This window comes from Myotis daubentonii, chromosome 3, assembly GCF_963259705.1.
Source record: "Myotis daubentonii chromosome 3, mMyoDau2.1, whole genome shotgun sequence".
In the NCBI taxonomy this organism is placed as follows: domain Eukaryota; kingdom Metazoa; phylum Chordata; class Mammalia; order Chiroptera; family Vespertilionidae; genus Myotis; species Myotis daubentonii.
Window position 1 is genome coordinate 138,193,974 of NC_081842.1, and position 20,620 is coordinate 138,214,593.

The 20,620-nt window shown below is 42.5% G+C and overlaps 1 protein-coding gene across 4 annotated transcripts in view; it reads left to right on the forward strand.

Annotated features, from left to right (window-relative positions):
- The window catches only part of JARID2 (jumonji and AT-rich interaction domain containing 2), a 291,087-nt gene that overhangs the window by 124,741 nt on the left and 145,726 nt on the right, over nucleotides 1-20,620 (forward strand). For all 4 annotated transcript variants that reach the window (XM_059688680.1, XM_059688681.1, XM_059688679.1 and 1 more), the window contains one exon: nucleotides 8,530-8,665. In XM_059688680.1, coding sequence (XP_059544663.1) covers nucleotides 8,530-8,665 — 136 coding nt within the window. Of the gene's footprint in view, nucleotides 1-8,529; nucleotides 8,666-20,620 lie in introns of those variants that run through there.

The following is a 20,620-nucleotide window of genomic DNA, read 5'->3' on the forward strand; positions in this document are numbered from 1 at the left end:
CTTTAGCCATTTTGAGTTTGTTTTTGTGTATGGTGTAAGTGGTGATCTAGTTTCATTATTTTGCATGATCTGACCAAATTTCCCAGCACCATTTATTAAAGAGACTGTCTTGACTACATTGTATACTCTTGCCTCCTTTTTCAACTATTAATTGAGCATAATGGCTTGGGTCAATTTCTGGGTTCTCTGTTCTGTTTCATTGGTCTATACGTCTGTTCTTGTGCCAGTGCCAGGCAGTTTGGAGAACCGTGTCTTGGTAATATAGCTTGATATCTGGTATTGTGAGCCCATCGACTTTGTTCTTTCTCAGGATTGCTGTGGCTATTCGGGGTCTTTTTTTAAATTTTATTCCAGATGAATTTTTGGAGAGTTTGTTCTAGATTTTTGAAATATGCTGTTGGTATTTTAATGGGATTGCATTGAATTTGTAGATTGCTTTGGGAAGTATGGATATTTTTATGATGTTGATTCTACCAATCTATGAACATGGTATGTTTTTCCATTTGTTTATGTCTTCTTCTATGTCTTTTTTCAATGTCCTGTAGTTTTCTGAGTACAGGTCTTTTACCTCCTTAGTTAAGTTTACTCCTAGGTATCTTATTTTTTTGGTGCAGTGGTAAATGGGATTGTTTTTTAGTTTCTCTTTCTGTGAGTTCATTATTAGAGTATAAAAAGGTCATAGATTTCTGGGTGTTAATTTTGTATCCGGCTACATTGCCGAATTCATTTATTAGGTCTAGTAGTTTTTTGATGGAATCTTTGGGGTTTTCTATGTACAGTATCATGTCATCTGTGAATACGGACAGTTTTACTTCTTTTCCAATGTGGATGCCTTTTATTTCTTCTTGTCTGATCACTATAGCTAGCACTTCAAGTACTATATTGAACAGGAGTGGTGAAAGTGGGCATCCCCGTCTTGTTCATGTTCTTTGGGGCTGGTTTAAGACCCCTCTCTACTGTTCTGCCTGGCACGTCTGTTTCCTGTCAGTCAGCACAATGTTGATGTTCCCAGTGATCCACCGCTCCTCTGTGTCATAGGCCACAACTTTGGTTTCAAGCAGGCAGGATCACTCTGCTCACTTTGTTTCTCTGCCTGCCTTCAGTTGTATTTACACAAGCCTGCATTTCTGACACAGCCCCTGGGCGGTGGTGTTTCTGTATTAGTTTCTGGGACCAAATGGCCCCTCAATCCAGTCCCCCAGGACTCTCTGGGGGTGTTTAGACTCTTCCTTTCCCTGTCGCACTCAAGACTGTATTGGAGGGATGGACTGTCCCAGAGCCAGTTTCCTGCTCATGTCTCCCTATTCTGCTCCCCAGTTGCCACAAAAACCACCTTCCCCGGCAGTCTTGGTGAGGTTTTTTAATTGAAAGATCCTAAGCACTGGGTTTAGCAAGTAAAAGCAAGGAAGTCATAAAGACAAAGCAACCGCCGCTGCCTCGCGTCTTTCTCCCGCCGACATTTCGCAGTATAGAACTTCAGGCTGCCTTGGCTGCCTTTCTGGGCACGGTCTCCCATGGCTGTGGGCTTAGCTCTAGAGTCCCCCGCTGACAGCAGCCCTGTGGACCCCCTTCCACATTCAAGGGCTACACTGACCCTAAGGGCCGAGGATTTGGTGCAGCGCAGTCTAGTCTCCCTCTGAGATTCTAGTCCCGACTGTGCGCATTTCTCTTTCCAGCCTCTATCCCAGATCCCACCTCTCTCCAGGCGATCTCTGACCTTTCCATCCACCGATTGCCTCACCAGCTGTGTTTAATTCGTCAGTTCCAGGTGGATGTTATTTGATTCAGCTGTTTCTTCTATCTGCTCTGTGAGAAGGCGCAGGACCCGTTTGCCTATTCGGCTGCCACCTTGTCTCCCCCTGGACAAACTTTAGGTGCCCGTGCCGGGTAGGCTGGAGTCTTGGTGTTCATGGGTTCGCAGCTGAGGCAGCTGGTCCCTGGGCGTCGTGGTTGCAGGGTCCTGGGAGGTATCGGACGTTTCCCCAGGTGAAGGTAAGGCTGGGCTTCTGATCTCACCCCCTCTCTCCTTCAAAGTGGTGTGGTCTCTGCGGCAGAGCTGGCAGCTCCGGGAGAGATCGCAGCAGTAGTAGAGGGTGCCTGGTCCGCCAGTCCCAGACAGTCCTGTGGAATATAACTGTCCCTCACTCACTAATACACACACACTCCCTGCATGTCCACACACTCTCCCTTCACTCTCTCACTCATAGTATATTGCTGATTGTCATCCCATTGTCTGCCATCTTGGATCTCTGATTTGTTTTTCTTTATTTTTCCTTCCCTCCTGTCAACAGAGCCAAATATTTTTATTTATGTCAGTGTTTGTAAAGCATTTGCTTTAGGCCATGGCTGGGTCATCCACTGGGTAAAAATAGGTGGGCACAGTAGTTCAGTATGTTGTCCTGATATCCTAAGGTTTCAGATTCGATCCCCAGTCCAGGTACATACAAGAATCAAAAATGAATGCATGAATAAGTAGAACAACAAATCAATGTTTCTCTCCCCCTCTCTCTCCCTCTCCTTTTCTCTCCCTGTCTCTAATATATTAAAGAACAACAACAACACAAAAACATTTGCTTTGTTGTTGGGGAAATGTAAGTAAGAAATTGTGGGGTGAGAGTAAGGAAGCGGGTACATTTTCTGGGAGCTTGATTTGTGCATCCTCAATTTATGATGCTCTGGTAGACTTGAGCAGTGGTTGCCAACCTTTCGGACCTCACGGACGATGGACCACTCGTTGGCGACCGCTGCTCCAAAGGTTTCCTTAAAACCAGCAGTCGCCAACCTTTCGGACCTCACTGAACACCAGTGGTCCTGGACTGCCGGTTGATGACCGCTGGCCTAGAGGTCTTATTGAAACCCCAAATGGCAATAGCTGTTTTTAAATCTTTAATGAAATTCATGAGAACTGGCACTCTCTGGGCAAAGTGAATTTGCATCATAATAAAGCTGCTGGATTCTGATATCAATGGCTACATGTCCTCCTATATGTTCCTTTATTAAGCTGACCAGTAAACTAGAATGGACAGGGTGCTTGGTTTGTGGGAGCATTCTGGAGGTGGCCAAAAAAGGATCTCTCTCTGTCTCTTTAGTGCTGCACTGTCAAATCCTGATGATTCCACCTGAGGAAAGGGAGGGCCAGTTCCTGGAACATCAAACAGGATAATTAGGATTTTTGAATACTGAGGCATGAATTGATTTGAAAATAGGGATTTGGGAATGAATGATTGAACATAAGAGAGTGGGGATGGTATAGTGAGAGAATGCTGAGAGATACAGAGGAAAAGGAGCCTGGACAGATATGTGGTGAGGGAGGTAGGGAGAGGAAGAGAAATACTTAGTGACCACTTAGGTTATTGGGTATGTTTAGGGCAAGCATGTCAAATTGAAAAGGCTAACATGGGCCAAAGAAACAAGGTTTAAGTTTATGTGAGCCTCAAAAAAGCAAAAGCTTCAATTTTCATAGAAATGTAGGTGTATTTCGATAAAGACATGCTGAATACAAAAGACTGAAATAAATGAGTAATCGTTAACATAAAATAATAGGACATTTTAATAAAAATATTTTTCCTGAACATTAACTTACCAGACACTGAATAACTGCACAAATTAATAAGCGTAATGCAAATAAACCTATTTTTCTTGTTCTCTGAAAGCAAAATATTTCCTGTTGTGCACACCAAACAAGTCAGTCCAAGTCTAATGACTTGGCAATCAGCTGCTATAATACTCGCTGCTAGTATTAGTAGAGAGAAATGGTGCGTCTGCATGTAAGGTGTGTAAGGGAAATGAATGCAACACAATTATAGTAATCAGTCATTAGCGAATGTTGTAGTTCCGTTATTAATAACTAGAGGCCTGGTGCATGAAAATCATACACTCGGGGGGGGGGGTCCCTCAGCCTGGTCTGCACCCTCTCGCAGTCTGGGAGCCTTCGGGGGATGTCAGACTGATGGCTTAGGCCAAGGAGCGGGCCTAAGCCAGCAGTCAGGCATCCTTAGTGCTGCCGCAGAGGCGGGAGAGGCTCCTGCCACCGTTGCTGCACTTGCCAGCTGTGAGCCCGGCTTCTGGCTGAGTGGAGCTCTACCTGTGGGAGGCCACTAACCACCAGGGGCAGCGCCTGCATTGAGCGTCTGCCCCCTGGTGGTCAGTGCACGTCATAGCGATCTGTCGTTCAGCCGTTCGGTCAATTTGCATATTAGCCTTTTATTACATAGGATTATGTGTAACAGGATATTATAAAAATGTAGTTACGAAAATTTTTTATTAAAATGTTTCTCACATACCCGTTAATTGGCTGGGCCACAAAAATATTCGTTGTGGGTTGCATACAGCCTGTGGGCCGCGAGTTTGACATGCTTGTTTTAGGGGCTGGGATAACAGTGGTGAACAGCAAAAACAATTTCCTGACCCCATGCAGACATTGTTTAAATGACTGATTAAATAAGACAACTTTTGAAAAAGGGAAAATAAAAAGGAAGCCCTTTAGTTAGAGGTCATATAAACTCGTAGAGAGGTGTTTGTAATTCGTGTTGCCTTATCTTTAATGATAGTTATGATGTTGGGGCTGTTTTTTAGAGTACTTGGTGATTGGCTGTTCTGAATAGCAGAGTGAGTATTAGACTCTTTCTGGCCTTCCGTGACACCCAACTTGGAGAGTGCTATGCTGCCTCATGGTTGGGCACACACACACTTTGATTTCCACATCTCCATTCCACTAGGTAGGGGATCCACCACCGTGGTCTGCAAGCTGAGTGTAGGGTGATTCATCATGACTCGGCAGCTGTGAAAGGCAGTTTAATTTCTGAGTTATTGCCTACCTATTGAACTTTTGGAAGCAGAACAGAGTCAACCATTAGGTTTGTGTCTTGCATTAGTATTGAGGATGGTAACAAGTCTTGACCAGCACCCCAGGTTATAAAAGAACTCTTGTGTTTTAAAAGTAAATTTGATTTTAATGTTTAGAATTTAAAACCCATAATCTGTGTCATGGATGTGCCTCTTTTGTATTTAAAGTACTTTAAAGGTGTAATGAAACTGCTCTTGTACCAGTAAGTGAACCCTAAATGTGTCTTCCTTGCAGGAGTTTTCATCTCACATGGTTTATGTTTTAATTAGACATTAGTTGTAGAGGTGTAATTCTCTATTATGGAGGCCTGAAGTCAGAATGAAGGTATCAGCCTGAATAGGATGCAGAAAATTGCCACTGGAATTTTACATTGAAAGCTATTTTGGGGCTTTAAAATGTATACACGGTGTAGATGTAGGAAATAAGAGTTTATAATCACATCACTTGTGGAGATGCAAAAGATGAGAATAGGAACTTGGTTACAATGAAAAGATTTTTGCTGCACAGCCTTTATTGCATAGACTGACTGTGGAAGCTGAAAAAGTGGATTTCAATGTAATAAGCATTAACTCCTGCCACATTTAAGACTGTCATTCAGTTGCAAAGAATATGCTGGGAGAGCTTTCATAGAAATTCAAGGGAGTAGGGAGTTGCTATAAGAGCAAATTCAACGAGGATGTGCTTTGTATGTGTTGTGTAGCTAAAGCATCTGCCTTTTACTCAGGTTAGTTATTTGGGCTCCCCAGATAGGTCTGGTTAGAGTTCTTAATTTTCTGTTTTTAACCAGGTGATTGGAAGGTCTGCAGTGACTTGTACCAAGTAGCAGTTAAGAAATTGTGTGTGTTCCTCCTAAGAAATTGTGTGTGTTCCTCCTATTGGGTCGAGGCAAGATTTGTTGCTTCTTTTAACCTTCATGTTTGAATCTCGACCACCATCCTGGTTAGTAGATGTCTTGGCTCTCAGGAGAGCAACCAGGAAGACAGGATGTGCCTTCTTCCTCTAGCGATATCGGAAATCACAGCTTGGCATGTCTACAGGAGGGAAGAGTGTGCAGGGGAAAGTGGAAATCCTAGCTCCCTTCTTCCCAGGGCTCCTCTATTATAGAAGATGGAGAATCACTCCGATTCTAGGAAGTCCCTGAAGCTTAATAAGAGTGCAGCTTAACTTATTTAGGGCTTAGAGGTCCTATGTGGTTGTATTTCTAAGATGTAGTTTGTATTTATGCGGAGTTTAGGAATTTAAGAGCTGGAAAAGACCTTAGCTATCCCAGATCCCTTATTGAGTCCCATGGAGATTTTATGTCACCTGTTAGTGCCAGGGAGTAAAAACCAATTTGTTGGACATCCAGTACACCAGCACCAGTCTGACTCTGAAGTGTTCGGGCTCCTGTTTGAACAGAGGGAACATGAATATCCAAAGCCCTGTTTTTACCCACGGTATTAATGTTTCCCTTATTCTCTTGATGCCCAGAATATCTGAGAAGCTCAAATACTTGTATGTCTAAATAGAACTGTGTGATAAAATGCTTAAGTCTTGCCCTGTCTGGTTTGGCTCAGTGGATAGAGCGTTGGCCCGTGGGCTGAAGGGTCCCAGGTTCGATTCTGGCCAAGGGCACATGCCTGGGTTGCAGGCTCGATCCCCAGCAGGGGGCGTGCAGGAGGCAGTTGATCAGTGATTCTCTCTCATCATTGATGTTTCTCTCTCTCTCTCTCTCTCTCTTCCTCTCTAAAATCAATAAAAATATATTTAAAAAAAAAGGTTAAGTCTTGAAGCAGGTATGTGAATATGAGGGCTTCTTAGATAAGCAAATTGTGCATAGATATCCACAGAACCTAAGAATGTCCTTAGCCATATGAGTCTACCCCTTAAGCCTTAATCACCTTGTTCTTGGTTTCCTACAACAGTTGTCTCAATTTAGTTATGGTGTCAGCCATCTCCATCCTCCAGTCTTGGCTCATGTTCTGTCTTGGTTTCCTGCCGTTGTGTCCCTCCCTGCTCCCTCCTCCCTTACGGCCTCTTCAATTCTAATCGTTCTTTTTTTTTTTTTAATATATTTTATTGATTTTTCACAGAGAGGAAGAGAGAGGGATAGAGTGTTAGAAACATTGATGAGAGAGAAACATCGATCAGCTGCCTCTTGCACACCTCCTACTGGGGATGTGCCCGCAACCAAGGTACATGCCCTTGGCTGGAATCGAACCTGGGACCTTTCAGTCTGCAGGCCGACGCTCTATCCACTGAGCCAAACCGGTCAGGGCTCTATTCGTTCTTTATATCTTTACTACTAGAATGGTCTATAGGCTGGCTGCTATAGACCATTTGATTCCTCCACCCCCACCTTCTTCCAACCTGGCCTTTATTTTGTTCATTCCTCTGTCAAGAACTTGCATTGGATCTGATACAGCAGACATAGGGAGCCACTCTTTTAAATTAGACCAGGGGTCCTCAAACTACGGCCCGCGGGCCACATGCAAATACAAATATTGTATTTGTTTCCGTTTTGTTTTTTTACTTCAAAATAAGATATGTGCAGTGTGCATAGGAATTTGTTCATAGTTTTTTTTTTTAAAACTGTAGTCCGGCCCTCCAACGGTCTGAGGGACAGTGAACTGGCCCCCTGTTTAAAAAGTTTGAGGACCCCTGAATTAGACCTTCAAGACCTGTTATTAACCTGTGTGTATTTTTATCTCTCGAGTCCCCCCCTTTCCCCATTCCATTGCCCCTTTCCACACTGGCATCTCCCATCCCCCCTACCTCCCCCCACCCCCTCGACCCCCCTAGTGACTTATTTTCTTAAGAGCCTATTGCTGATCCGGTGTCTGACTGAATTGTAAATTTCCTTGAAGGTAGCACCAACACCCCAATGACAACAAAAGTGGAGCACATACAGGGTATCCCCCAAAATGCATACACACTTTGAATAATTATTAATTCCAATGTGTTAAACCTGAATAGAAAAAAACCATCAATTGAGCTATCAAAAAATATATGTTATACTTTTTTTGGGGGGGGGGGATACCCTATATTTGTAAGGTAGTATACATTTTGGCATTGCTTGCTTTTTAAAACTCCAGCACAATGGTTCATTATTACACACCCGGTTGTGAGTGTAATAACAACTATTTATGAACTTTGCTAGGAATAGAAAACTTCCGTATTCCCCATTAATGAAGGTCTTTGGATATGGATAGCTAAGGGGAGTGAGGGTTTGTTTTTAGAAAAATATATATTTTATTGATTTTTTACAGAGAGGAAGGGAGAGGGATAGAGAGTTAGAAACATCGATGAGAGAGAAACATCGATCAGCTGCCTCTTGCACACCCCCACTGGGGATGTGCCCACAACCAAGGTACATGCCCTTGACCGGAATCGAACCTGGGACCTTTCAGTCCATAGGCTGACGCTCTATCCACTGAGCCAAACCGGCTACGGCGAGTGAGGTGGTTTTATCTTTCTTTCAGTCCCTTGTACAGCCTGTGGGTTTGCCTTTTGCTTGAGGTCTCTCCAGATGTCTGAAGGGCCAATGCTCTCTCTTAACATATGCTGTAATATTTATCTCTAGAATCATGTCTTGATCACACAGTACTTGTTTGAAATTTAAAAAAAAAAGGTTTATTTTGACTTAGTATTTACCTGCTTTCTTTCAAGTAACTCTTCTTTCTTTCATCTCTCGGTTTTTCCAGGATGACAGTGATGGGATTCCATGGTCAGAAGAAAGGGTGGTACGTAAAGTCCTTTACTTGTCTCTGAAGGAGTTCAAGAATGCTCAGAAGAGACAGCATGGTGAAGGCATTGCTGGGAGCCTGAAAACAGTAAATGGTGAGTTGAATATTTGTTGAATCTCTGGGCACATCCTTGTTTCTGAATTGGATGTGTTTTGCAAATTGTGCTTTTTAAGCTAAGTGTTTTACCTGCAGTTATTCTGGGCAATTTTTGGGGTTTATAGATTCATTTTCATGTTCCTTTATGTGCTGCACCACTGTCAAGTAGTTAGTCTATTCTCTATACACAGGACCGGGGCTGCAAATCTGATTTCTTTCTGGGTTGAATGTGGAGTCTGTTTTATAGGTATTCCTGTGGATATCTGCTTCATACCCAAGTATGACAGCAGAAGTCTTTGATGATCTTACTGTGGAGTGATGTCTTTGATTCTTATCCCGTTTGTAAAGGAAGTAGCCTAAATCCATGATGTGCCTACTGTCTTTCCTGCTCTCAGGCTCAGCAGCCTCCTAAGCACCTGCTTCTTTGTATGTTGATCAGGTCGGGCAGGTTGCTACCCAGCAGCAAGTATACAGTGGCATAGAATTTCTGTATATCTGGAATTTTACCCCTTTCTGTATGGTTATCAGTAGGATCCTTGAAGCCTGCAAGGAGACTTGCTGCTATCTGCCTTCATTCTTATCTCTCTTTTTAATGAGATTTAGTATGCTTCAGATGAAGTCATCTAACAAAAACCATTTCAGAACTAACATTTGGTTTTTCAGGGGATGTGTCTGTGGTGGCATTCCAAAGTTTCTCTTGTATTTTCTAATTTCTTAGAATTATGGATAGTGTGAGTCCATGTTCTGGTTTGTACTTGCATGGAGATGAAGAAAAAGAGATACTGTTCTTTCTTAGAATCTTTGCTCTGGTCTTGGGGTAACAGTTATCCTATGTGGGTTCTCAGCAGCTTTCCAGGATACAGAGTGACGGGTTCACTTAGGGCTTCCAGTTTCTTTTCAGCCTGCTTAGTGGAAAGGTGAGTTGTCTGGAAGCCTCTTGTTGGAATTGGTGCTTGCAGATGGGACCTGTTGCTGCTGTTTCCACAGGTCTGTGGCGGGATTTAGTGAGATGACCTCCTGCCATCCACCCAAGTTCTTTCATTCTCTTCTAGTATTGTGTGGTTTGAAATAAGAACCCTTAAATTCTGAGCCATATGTAATGGGAAAGGCCTCTTTTAAAAAAAAATACATTTTATTGATTTTTTACAAAGAGGAAAGGAGAGGGATAGAGAGTTAGAAACATCGATGAGAGAGAAACATTGATCAGCTGCCTCCTGCACACTCCCTACTGGGTATGTGCCCTCAACCAAGGTACATGCCCTTGACCGGAATTGAACCTGGGACCCTTGAGTCTGCAGCCCAATGCTGTATCCACTGAGCCAAACTGGTTAGGGCCGGGAAAGGCCCTTTTACAATTTCTTTCGCATTTGCAGAAGTAAAATAAGTAGTGGAATTTGTTGCCACAGTATACTGTTTGGACCCCCATGGATCTCCAACAGACAGAGACCCCATCTATTCCTTGGCTGCCTATAATATAGTAAACTATATTCCCTTGTCTATTTGGAGAACATTTGATGTGATAGTTCTTGTCATTGCTTCACATTGAATACCGATGGTTCCCCAACTTACGATGGTTCGAGTTGATGATTTTTCAACATAATGATGGTGTGACAGTGATACACATAATACATCGCATGAGATAGTCAACACGTTATTTTAAAATGGACTTTGTTAGAACATTTTGCCAAACTGTAAGTGTTCTGAGCACATTTTAGGTAGGCTGGGCTAATCTATGTTAGCTTAGGTCTCTTAAATGCATTGTAAACTGAAAATACCTTATTTGGATGTAACCCCAAATGAAAATAAGTTGAGGAACAGGGTTTTGCTTGATTAAGATTTTTAGAATGGTAGTGGGAGGAATTTAATTGAATCCTGGAGTTAGAGTAGAGCAGTGGCTGTTATGGGTGTAGATTTTAGGGTTGTGATAAGAATGCTTAATTCTGCTGTTCATGAGTGGTAATGCTTTATTGCCCTGGGAATCTCTTAATTTTTTTACACACCAGCCTAGTTGGGGGGAAATCAGCTTTTAGGACAAGAAGTTAGCTGGGTGTCCAGGATCGAATGAAAGTGGAATTTGGGTAAAAGAACAAAAACAAAAGTAAATTATCTGAGAAGCAAAGAGCACTACCAGCTAGTTGGCTATAAATGTGGCTCTCATGTTTTTTGGGCATAGTTGAGGTATTGACAATGCAAAGGAAAGAATTCTAAGAAAAGTTATCAAAGGTATCTCTATTGGGATCATTGAAGGCTTTAAATAATTCTTGTACCAGCTTTATAAAGAAAAGGTAGTTTTTGTCGTGTTAGTTTGCCTTTCACCCTAATAAAGACTGACGTGTCTTTTTTTTTTTGGAACACTTCTCAGTTTGGTTGTGAAATTGCTGTGAATATGCCTTTTTCTAGTTCCTGTTGGTGTTTGTGCAGGTAACATTCCAAGGCCACCTTTTTGTTATTCTGTATATTGCATTTCAATAGCAGTTCTAAGTAAACACATCTATCTCCTTGTTTCAGAACTTAAGTGTGTTTTAAGAAGAATTTTCTTAAATGCAGCTAACACGTTAAAGTGTGCTTTCCTGTTTGGGGGTTACTGGAAAGCACAGGGAAACAGAATTGTTACCATGGGAATAACTCTTATAGATCCCAGAATCTCAGGAGTGCTCTCTAGGAGGGTGTGATCAGAGAAAGCTGAAATAGCAGGGAACATTCATTTTTTTGGCTGAATGGGGTTGGGAGTAGGGATGATTGCAAGCAGTGTTCTCTTTGAATGTGTGTACATGTGCATCACTTGAGCTTGAATGGATGCTTCATAATAGATTATAATTCATATACTGTACAATAGAGTGACTCTGTCTTAAGCTGTACATCACAGCATACAATCTCTGAATTCTTCATTGTGGGCCAGTGAAGGCAAGGTAGTAGAGGGAGAGTGGTTTTAATAGTCATACAAGGTACTTGTTTTTACCTTTATTTTTAAAAGTTGAAATAATTCCATTGGTCCTATTTTAATTGTGACAGAAATTTGTCTGGTAGTAAATTTTGGAAACTGTCCAGTACAGAGCCCTTACTCGGAGGTGGGGTCTGAAACTAGATGGCATACGGGCGAGAGCATGTACCTGTTCCTCAGATGGGGAGGGCTTCTGCCCCTGTCCCCCCCTTTGTCACTTGGGGACCTTGGGTGGTGACATACCTCTGAGTTTGTTCACTTTGGTGTTTTTCACCTGCAGGCTGAGTAAACATCCCTGTTGTGTGCTGTATGGCTTTCCTGACTGTTATTTATTATACAGTAGCAGCATTGGAATTGCAGTTCAAGTTGTGTAACTTTGCATCCAGTACTTATTTTAGAACACATACCAGATAAAAATTAACACCATATCTTTGCAAGAGTAGTATTGAAAACAATGTGTTTTATTTCTTTCTTTCCTCCTACTAAATTTTAAACAAAGATATTTCTGGGTGATTGATCCAACCAGAGTCTCCTGGGAAAATAAAATTTAAAATCATATTTTGCATTAACAATAGAATGGGCCTGGCATAATTTTGTATTTTATTTGAATTGATATCACTTCTGCTAAGTCACTGCTATGCTAGGATGCTGAACAAGCAGCCCCTTGCACTGCTTCCCTCTTGGGTGAGGCTGGCTGGGGGTCTGGTATCTGTTGACAGTGTTCAAACAGTGGCAGCTTGGATCTGAGCGGTTAAGGTCAGCTGCCCCATTTCTGCAGGTCTAGTGTAGTAGTAATAACACAAGCAGATAAAAGATAGTAAAATCCATGGTTGCCATCAATCTTGCTTTTGTGGTTTTAAAGTGACAGGGAATGACATTTTTTGTCCTTCTAGAGGTAGTGAATGTGAGTCTTGAACGTGGATTGTCTGTGTCGGAACTCAACCATCATTACAGCTTGTTGGTTACAGCCAGGCTTAGAAGTCAGTACTTAGATTTCTGCTGATTGTGAGCCTTCTGTTTACTTCTGCTGTAGATAATGCTACTTTTTCTGGCTGTAATAATCTGGCAAAATCTTAGGAAAGGGCTGGCAAAGGCTGAGGCCACTCTTTGAGGACTCTTAGCCCACTGGGACTGAAATTAGGGGACATTTAACTAACATGCTGTACAAATAATGAGTACATATAATTACACAGTAAGAGAGGGGAGCTATTAGCTGTATTTGAATTTTTGAATTTCATAATGCAGCAAGCCCTCTGTCCAGCTAAAGAGTCTTGACTGGATGTAAGGGACACTGGACCCTTTTCTTAGAGTCGTCCTGTGGGCACTGGTTGTGATAACTAACCTCTGTTGAGTGCTTACTATTTGGCAGTTACTGTTCTAGCTGTTTATCCATATTTTAATTACTTAATCTTCACAACAAACCATTTTGTAGATGAGAAAATGATACACCAGAGTGATTAGCAAGTTGCCTACACAACTAAGGTGGGATAGAACCAGGATTTAAACCCCAACTTTTTGTACTAGAGCTCTCCTGCTTTCAGCCACTGCCTAAACAACTTTGGAACCATCCATAAAGATAGGGTCCCCAAAAATAAAAATTTGTAGGAGGATATATTTTTAATAGCAGCTTCTTTTGAAGCAGAGAAGTGAAATCTGTGATTGGGAGCATGTTTCTGGGCTTTATTAGACCTTGTACTTTAATAGAGGGAATAAAAATTTATATTTCTTCTTCTGATTACCCTTCTTAGTTCAGTCATAGGCACACACATGCATTCATTTCTTTCTATTTCTTCACCTAGAGGCAGAGAGTTTTACTTTTGTCAAGCCTTTCCAGCACCAATTGCCAAATTTGTAGCCAAGGACCAAAGTTGGACATGTAGATATAGGGCAACGGTTCTCAACCTGTGGGTCGCGACCCCTTTGGTGGTCGAACGACCCTTTCACAGGGGTCGCCTAAGACAAATCTGCATATCAGATATTTACAGTACAATTCATAACAGTAGCAACATTACAGTTATGAAGTAGCAATGAAAATAATTTTAGGGTTGGGTCACAACATGAGGAACTGTATTTAAAGGGCCAGAAGGTTGAGAACCACTGACATAGGGAGACAATCTCCCCCGCCCCCCGACACACACACACACACACACACACACACACACACACACACACACACACCCCTTATTAGGGAATAGAGTTTTGGATTTCCGTACTACAAAATCTTTCCTGAAGATATCTGATGTTTATGGATCGAAACATGGGCCCAAGACATGCTTTCTTGAAGTAGTCAGTTTATGGCTTAAGTAGTGCAGGTGGGGCATTTCTTGGTGGAGCTTCCATTTGGTCAGTGTCTGAGATAGTTTTTGGATATAGGAGGTATTCCCAATTGCTTATTTTGGAGGAATTGGATTGCCTTATTCATCCCATCTAAAATGTCATCGAGTGATACACCATGATTTTATGTTTCAGTAAGAAAGGAAAATGATGATTCCAATTGTAACTATAAGCCATTGTACTTTATAAGATGCTTTCTAATTTTAGATATGCACGTTTCAAGATGAGAAGAATATGTGTGTCCTGGAATCAGAACAAAATACAATAAGAGAAATGCTTTAAAAATCAGAAGTGAGTGACTGTGTTTGGTCTAGTGTGAGGAGGCTGATGATGGAAACAGCCCACTGTGCGTGGCACTTCCTTTTGTAAAAGAAGCCTTGAAAGCTGTGGGATCTTGTGCAAGGGCAGGCGATTGGGATGCGGCGGTGTTGGGGGCAGAGGTGGGGACCTGCAAATAGATATTGGACAGGTTTCTCTGGTTGGTCTACTCTGGCACCTAGGGAGGGGCAAGCCTAACTGCAGCCCTTGTAGCCAAAGAATTATGGATTGCTAGAGCAGGAAGGGACTTTTTGAGGTATATAGGTCAGACTCCTCATTTTTTAGAAGCGGAATTTTGAGCCTGGATGATGAGCTTAACTGGAAGGAATGGATCATGCTGAGGATTGATTGGAACCAGAAATCCCATTTAAATGAAGGGGAGGCACCAGGCTTCCCAGTAGGCATGGCTGCTTGCAAGGATTTCATGGAGAATTAAGTATGGAGGTGCCTGTGGAGGTTAATGTGTTTTTATGCTCCTCTTTCCCACCACTTTGTGTTTGAGACCTACTGCATCCTCAGTTCTCTCAGCCTGCCTTTGTCGAGTCTGTAAGCTCTGTGCTGTTTCCCCGATTACATAATTAGCCTCATCAAATTGTGGACTCCTTTAGTAGGAGGGGCGTACAACACAGAAGGTGTCACCTAGGAGAGAGTGGGTGGACAGGGCAGATGTGGGGTGTGTGAGATATCTAAGCTTGAGATCATCCTGCACAGTGTCCTTGTTTGTCACAAAGAAACACAGTTTTGAGGGTTGTGGCAACTAGAGTATAGAAACCCACTGTAGTGTGGAATGTTTCTTAGAGCTGTTCCACCAATGAGGGTCTTTCTGTCTCTAGTCACATTCTCCCTTTGTGCACCAAGTCTCTTTCTCTCGGTTCTATAAGAACATCACTCTGGCAATTATTCCTTCCTTCCTTCCTTCCTTCCTTCCTTCCTTCCTTCCTTCCTTCCTTCCTTCCTTCCTCCCTTCCTCCCTTCCTCCCTTCCTCCCTTCCTCCCTTCCTCCCTTCCTCCCTTCCTCCCTTCCTCCCTTCCTCCCTTCCTCCCTTCCTTCCTTCCATTTACTTCTTTACGAGATCATGCCCATCAGTAAATAAAACATGCTGTAATTTCTTACATAATAAAATAAACCATCCATTAATCTCGTGTCTCCCTCCTATTAATTCCTCTCGATAGCAGAATTCTGAAAGACAATGTCTAAACAGTCTGTCTCTCCTATTTATATTCATGTAAATACCATCTCCACTCATTCTCTTTGAACCCCAAGAGTCAGGCCAATTACCAAGGTTATTAATGACCTTGGTTGCCAAATCCAGTTTTCAGTCAGTGTGGCTTAAGTTGTCCATTTGGCAGCAATGGACATGTTTGAACCTCTTTTGAACTTCACCTGCCTTCTGCACTTTGATTTCTTGATAGGCCTCATGAAAACTTGAGATGTGTCAAAGCTAACTATATCCACTCTCTTTCATCTGCATCTGCCCTGCCCAGCTTCCCATTCTTAGTAAGTGCCAGTTTCATTCTTCTAGTTGCTTTGGCCCAAACCTTGGAGTTACCTGTTACCACTATTTCTTCCAAGGTTTATCTTCTGTCCCTTAGCAAACCCTGTTTATTCTAAACTCACAATGTCTTTTGTATCTGCAAATGCCCCACTGCCACTAGTCCACAATCTCTGGTTTTGGCTGGGACTCCTAATGCTCTCTTACCTTCTGCCTTTTCACCCGCTCCAGGCAGTAGCCAGCACAGTTCTTTATAAGTGCAGGGTTTCCCCATCACTCAGCATGAAGGATGGCCACTTGCTGTGTGCCCCAGTATCTCTCTGGTCTTATCTACCTCCCTCTCCCTTTGACTCTGTCTCACTTAATCTGATCTTCCTGCTGTTCCAAACACACTGAGCATGCTCTTGCCCCAGAATTCTTATGCTCTCAGATCTTCTATCTAGAGCTCTCTCTCTTTAATTATCTATGTGACTTGACCCCCCTCTCTGTGTTCAGGTTGCTCATCAAATGTGCCCTCACCAAGAGTCTTTCCTTGAGCATTTTATTAAAAATTGTGCCTTGGTCTGTTAGTTACCCTTTAGCTCCTTAACATGTAATATTTTTCTGCATAGAATTTCTCACTTCCTAACACTGTCATTCTTGTTTGTTTATTATAAGCTCTCTTTCCACAGTCCATTAGAGAGAGGCTTCATCCTTGTGGACTGCTGCTGAATACACAACTCCTGGGTCTCTGTGGAGTGTGTGCTGTGTAAACAGTGTACGTACCCACCATACTGTGAGTGTGTGTGGTCTTTTCTCTCTGTTCAGGGTAGGGGTGTTCCACCTCTAACTCCAGATTTCATGTGGGAAATGCATACACCTAGAACTCTAGGCCCCCAGATCACAGCCCTTGCTATTTATCTGTCACCAAAGTACATATTCATTCATAATTGTGATATGTCTCATCGTAGAGATTCTTAGACTTGGATCACCCTGTGTCCTTTCTGAACCACATTTGTTGAAAGCCTATTTAGGAATAAGACACATTACTTGGTATTTTAGGTTAAAATTTTGCTTTTAAGAAAAAGTAAGTTACCACTTTTAATTTTCACAGCATTATGATAATTATACTATTGCTATCATGATTTTGTGGATTCAGTGGGTCGCAGATGTTAAGCAACTCGTACAAGGCTACAGAGCTAAGAAGTAGTCAAATCAGGATTTAAACCCAGGACTCCTGACTCCAGATCTTGCTTTTTTTTTAAATTGAAGAAAACTTTATAACTGTAAGTGTACAGTTCAGTGAGTTTACAAATGTACATATGCCCTTCTGACCAAAGCTCCAGCATAGTTGGAAGACTTTTCCATCATCCCAGAAAGATTCCCTCCAGTGCCTTCCAGTTCATTTGAGTTTTTTAAAGTCTGTGTTCATTTTGGGATGTGTTAACGTGACTATTAGTTTTTAGAAGCTATGGCTATACATGGGCTTACGGTGTTTTCCAGGAATGTTTCAGATGAATGAGATTGTCTCTGAAACTTAAAAGTACCTCAAAGCCCTGGGCTCCTGTGTGTCCAGTAAGCAGTTCTTGGAGGCCCTAGCTTAGGAAGACATCAGCCAGTGCTTGAATAAGAACGTCCCAGTTGGATATTCTTATGAATGGCATTGCTTATCTCATGATAATATTTGTGGAGAAAGATGATGTCTTAAATTGGCATCATGGTTTTGGTTCTGAGCTGTCAGGCAAGTCCAGACCACAGATGGGCTTTTGAACAGTTATAGTTTGCATCCTCTTCAGTTTCATCTTTCTCTTGTGGCATTTTTTTTTTCCCTCCTGCAGCACTGTACTTAGTCTGTGAGTGTTAAGAAATCGCAGCCTTGCCTGGTATTTGTGGCTCAGTGGTTGAGTGTTGACCCATGAACCAGGAGGTCATGGTTTGATTCCTGGATAGGGCACATACCCGGGTTGCGGCCTCGATCCCCAGTAGGAGAAGTGCAGGAGAAAGCCAATCAGTGATTTAAAAAAAAAAAAAAAATCATCACAGCCTTCATGTATAATTTAAGAAATTCTCACCCTGGCAGGTTTGCTCAGTTGGTTAGAACATTAACCTGATACGCCAAGGTTGCAGATTTGGTTCCTGGACAGGGCACATACAAGAAACAATCAGTCCTATATAATGAAAGGCCAGCGACTAACGGCATAATGACCGGAACGACCGATCGATCAGTCGCTATCAGGTGCATTGACCACCTTTCGGTCCCTCCCCCCAGTCCGCAGGCTCTGATCACTGGATGGCCAATGAGGAACCACGGGGAACCGGGGTGGGTGGTGGGGTGGCGGGACTGGTGAGCAGGTGGAAGATGGCCCTGATCGCAAGCTAGGCCTAGGAACCCTACCCATGCACGATTTTGTGCGCTGGGCCTCTAGTAAATACATAAATATGTAGAACAATAAATCAATGGTTCTCCCCACCTAAAAAAAACACACAAAGAAAACAATCAATAAAAATTAAAATAAAAAAGAAAATATGGAACTGGGGTCTCAGGCGTAGTTTCCTCCCAAAGGCAAAGCTGAAGAAGCATGAAAATCCATGTCTCTTTTTTGCTAACAGTGTGTTTTCAGTTAGATTGATTCTTGTGAGGAGCCCATGTGCTTTCAGATGGCCTTGGTGCAGAAACATGTAGCAGCAGCATGGTCAGATCACTAATTTCTGTTCATTTTCTTTTTTTTAATTTTTATTTTCTTAAATCTTTATTGTTGAAAGTATTACATAGGTCCTCCTTTTCCCCCGTTAACCTCTAACCCCCACTTCGTCCTCCCTCCCCCAGGCCCTCACCACCCCATTGTTCGTTTCCACGGGTTATGCATATAGGCTTACTAGTTCATTGGTTGATCTCTTTCAATCTGTTCATTTTCTTGCGGCTCTGGTGAAAGTCAGTATATTAGTCATCTTGTATTGTCATAAGAAAATAATGTTGATGGGCAGCTTAAACAACAGAAATTTATTTCTAATCGTTCTGGAGGCTGGAAGTCCAAGATGCATGGTGCCAGCCAATTCAGTTTGTAGTGAGGAATTGCTTCCTGGCTGTCCTCACATGGCTGAGCGAGGGCGTGCAGTGGTGTCTCTTTTTATGAGGATACCAGCCCTAGTGGGTTAAGGTCCTGCCCATATGACCTCATTTAACCTTTGTCACCTCCTCAAAGTTCTTCAGACATAGTCACACTGGGTGTTAGGGCTTCAATTAGGGATTTGAGTGTAGGGCTTTGAGTGTAGAGGTGGTGATGATTTAATTTTTAGATTAAGTTAATTTCCATGTTAATCTACAACGTGGTTCCTTTTGTGCTTAAGTGACATTAGAACAATTTACTGGTACATCAGGAATCTTAAGAGCTGTTTGACCTAAGAGAACTTATTGTTCCTCCCAATTGGATGGATTAACTTGGACTTATTTATTGAGTGCCTGTTTTTGTGAGACTACTTGGGTTAACCTCAATACTCTACGTCAGTGGGAGTTGAAACATGATTCATGTGCAAAGGTTGCTGCTACAGAAGGCCAAGAACCCTGAGAAAAGGGCAAACAGGGTGAATCAAAGGCCCTAAGGATTTGGGAGGGGAGAGGCAAACATCTCTGGAAGGATTTGTCTGTTGTCGATTTCCCAAATCATGTGATTTTATGAGGTTAAGGGAATCCTATTTATTATACAAATTCATCTTATTCGTCTCAATATTATGCTGTAAATATAATTTAGGGCAGTACCTCCCAATCATTTTCACTTCACAACGTGTATGGAAAGGGAAGACCCTGTGAGGTAATCAGACAGCCTTCAGTCAGCCAGGGATGACTTGCATGACTTGCCGGAATTTGTTCACTTTTGTAAATGGTAATGTCACCTACCTCCTTCTACTGGGAGAAAAGTCTTGTGTTTCCTCAGTCTCACCCGTTTCATGATTTGAATTCTGTGATGTGTGAATTTATGGAGTTTTAATTGCTATCAGATTTGCCGCCATGGATTAGTGCAGTTTTGCTTTGCTTGTGAATTTCTTCAAATTCACTTGTGAATTGCCCCAAATTTAGAGGGCATTTTAGTTAGCTGTTGGAGATAACCTGTTAGGACTCGAGCCACATGAAATATTTAGAGACCTGTATGGTATTTCTTTAAAGCCAGAAGAGTGATAACTAGAGATGTTTTGGGGAAATTACCCAACTAGTCCATAAATCCCTTAATTTACAGTTTGTTACTCTGCAGCCAAATCTCACATAGCCTTCTATTTTAGTTTTCTCTGTAGTCTTTAGGATGCTTCTGCAGAGCCCAAATTTAAATTCAGCTTCCTCATAAGTTCCTTATTATCACAAAACAGTACATGTCTCTCAGTAGAGGAGGTTTGGGGACAATGAGGGAGAAATGGGAGCTGTTTTATAACCTTAGACCTGCCAATGAAGGAGAGTAGTGTCAGCCCAGCTTGTCAGCCAGGCCGTCCCTGTGTTGTGCCAAGGGCTCTCTCATTCCTGCAGCTTTAGGGCTCCTCATGCCTGATGTCTCGAGACCCTGGTCCTCCTCTCTCTGCACCATTCCCTGATCTTTCATTAGTGTTCTTGGCTCATTCATACTTTGGATTTAATGATTCAGCTCTTTCTGCACACTGGGCCACTTCCAGTGTGACCTGCCCCATCACTGTCTTCTGGGTTATTCCTTAACCAGGTGTACATTTCCCCTGGCAGGCTTGTGGGCACCCTCAATATTCGTGGCACCTGGTCTTGATGACAGGCAGAGACAACTCAGCCTGAGACCCTCACACCAGCTTCTGGTGCTGTCTGAAATGGCAGTTTCCTTCCAATTTTCCATGGCTCTTAATGGGCTATGTTGCCTTCTCATGCAGGAAGGCAGTT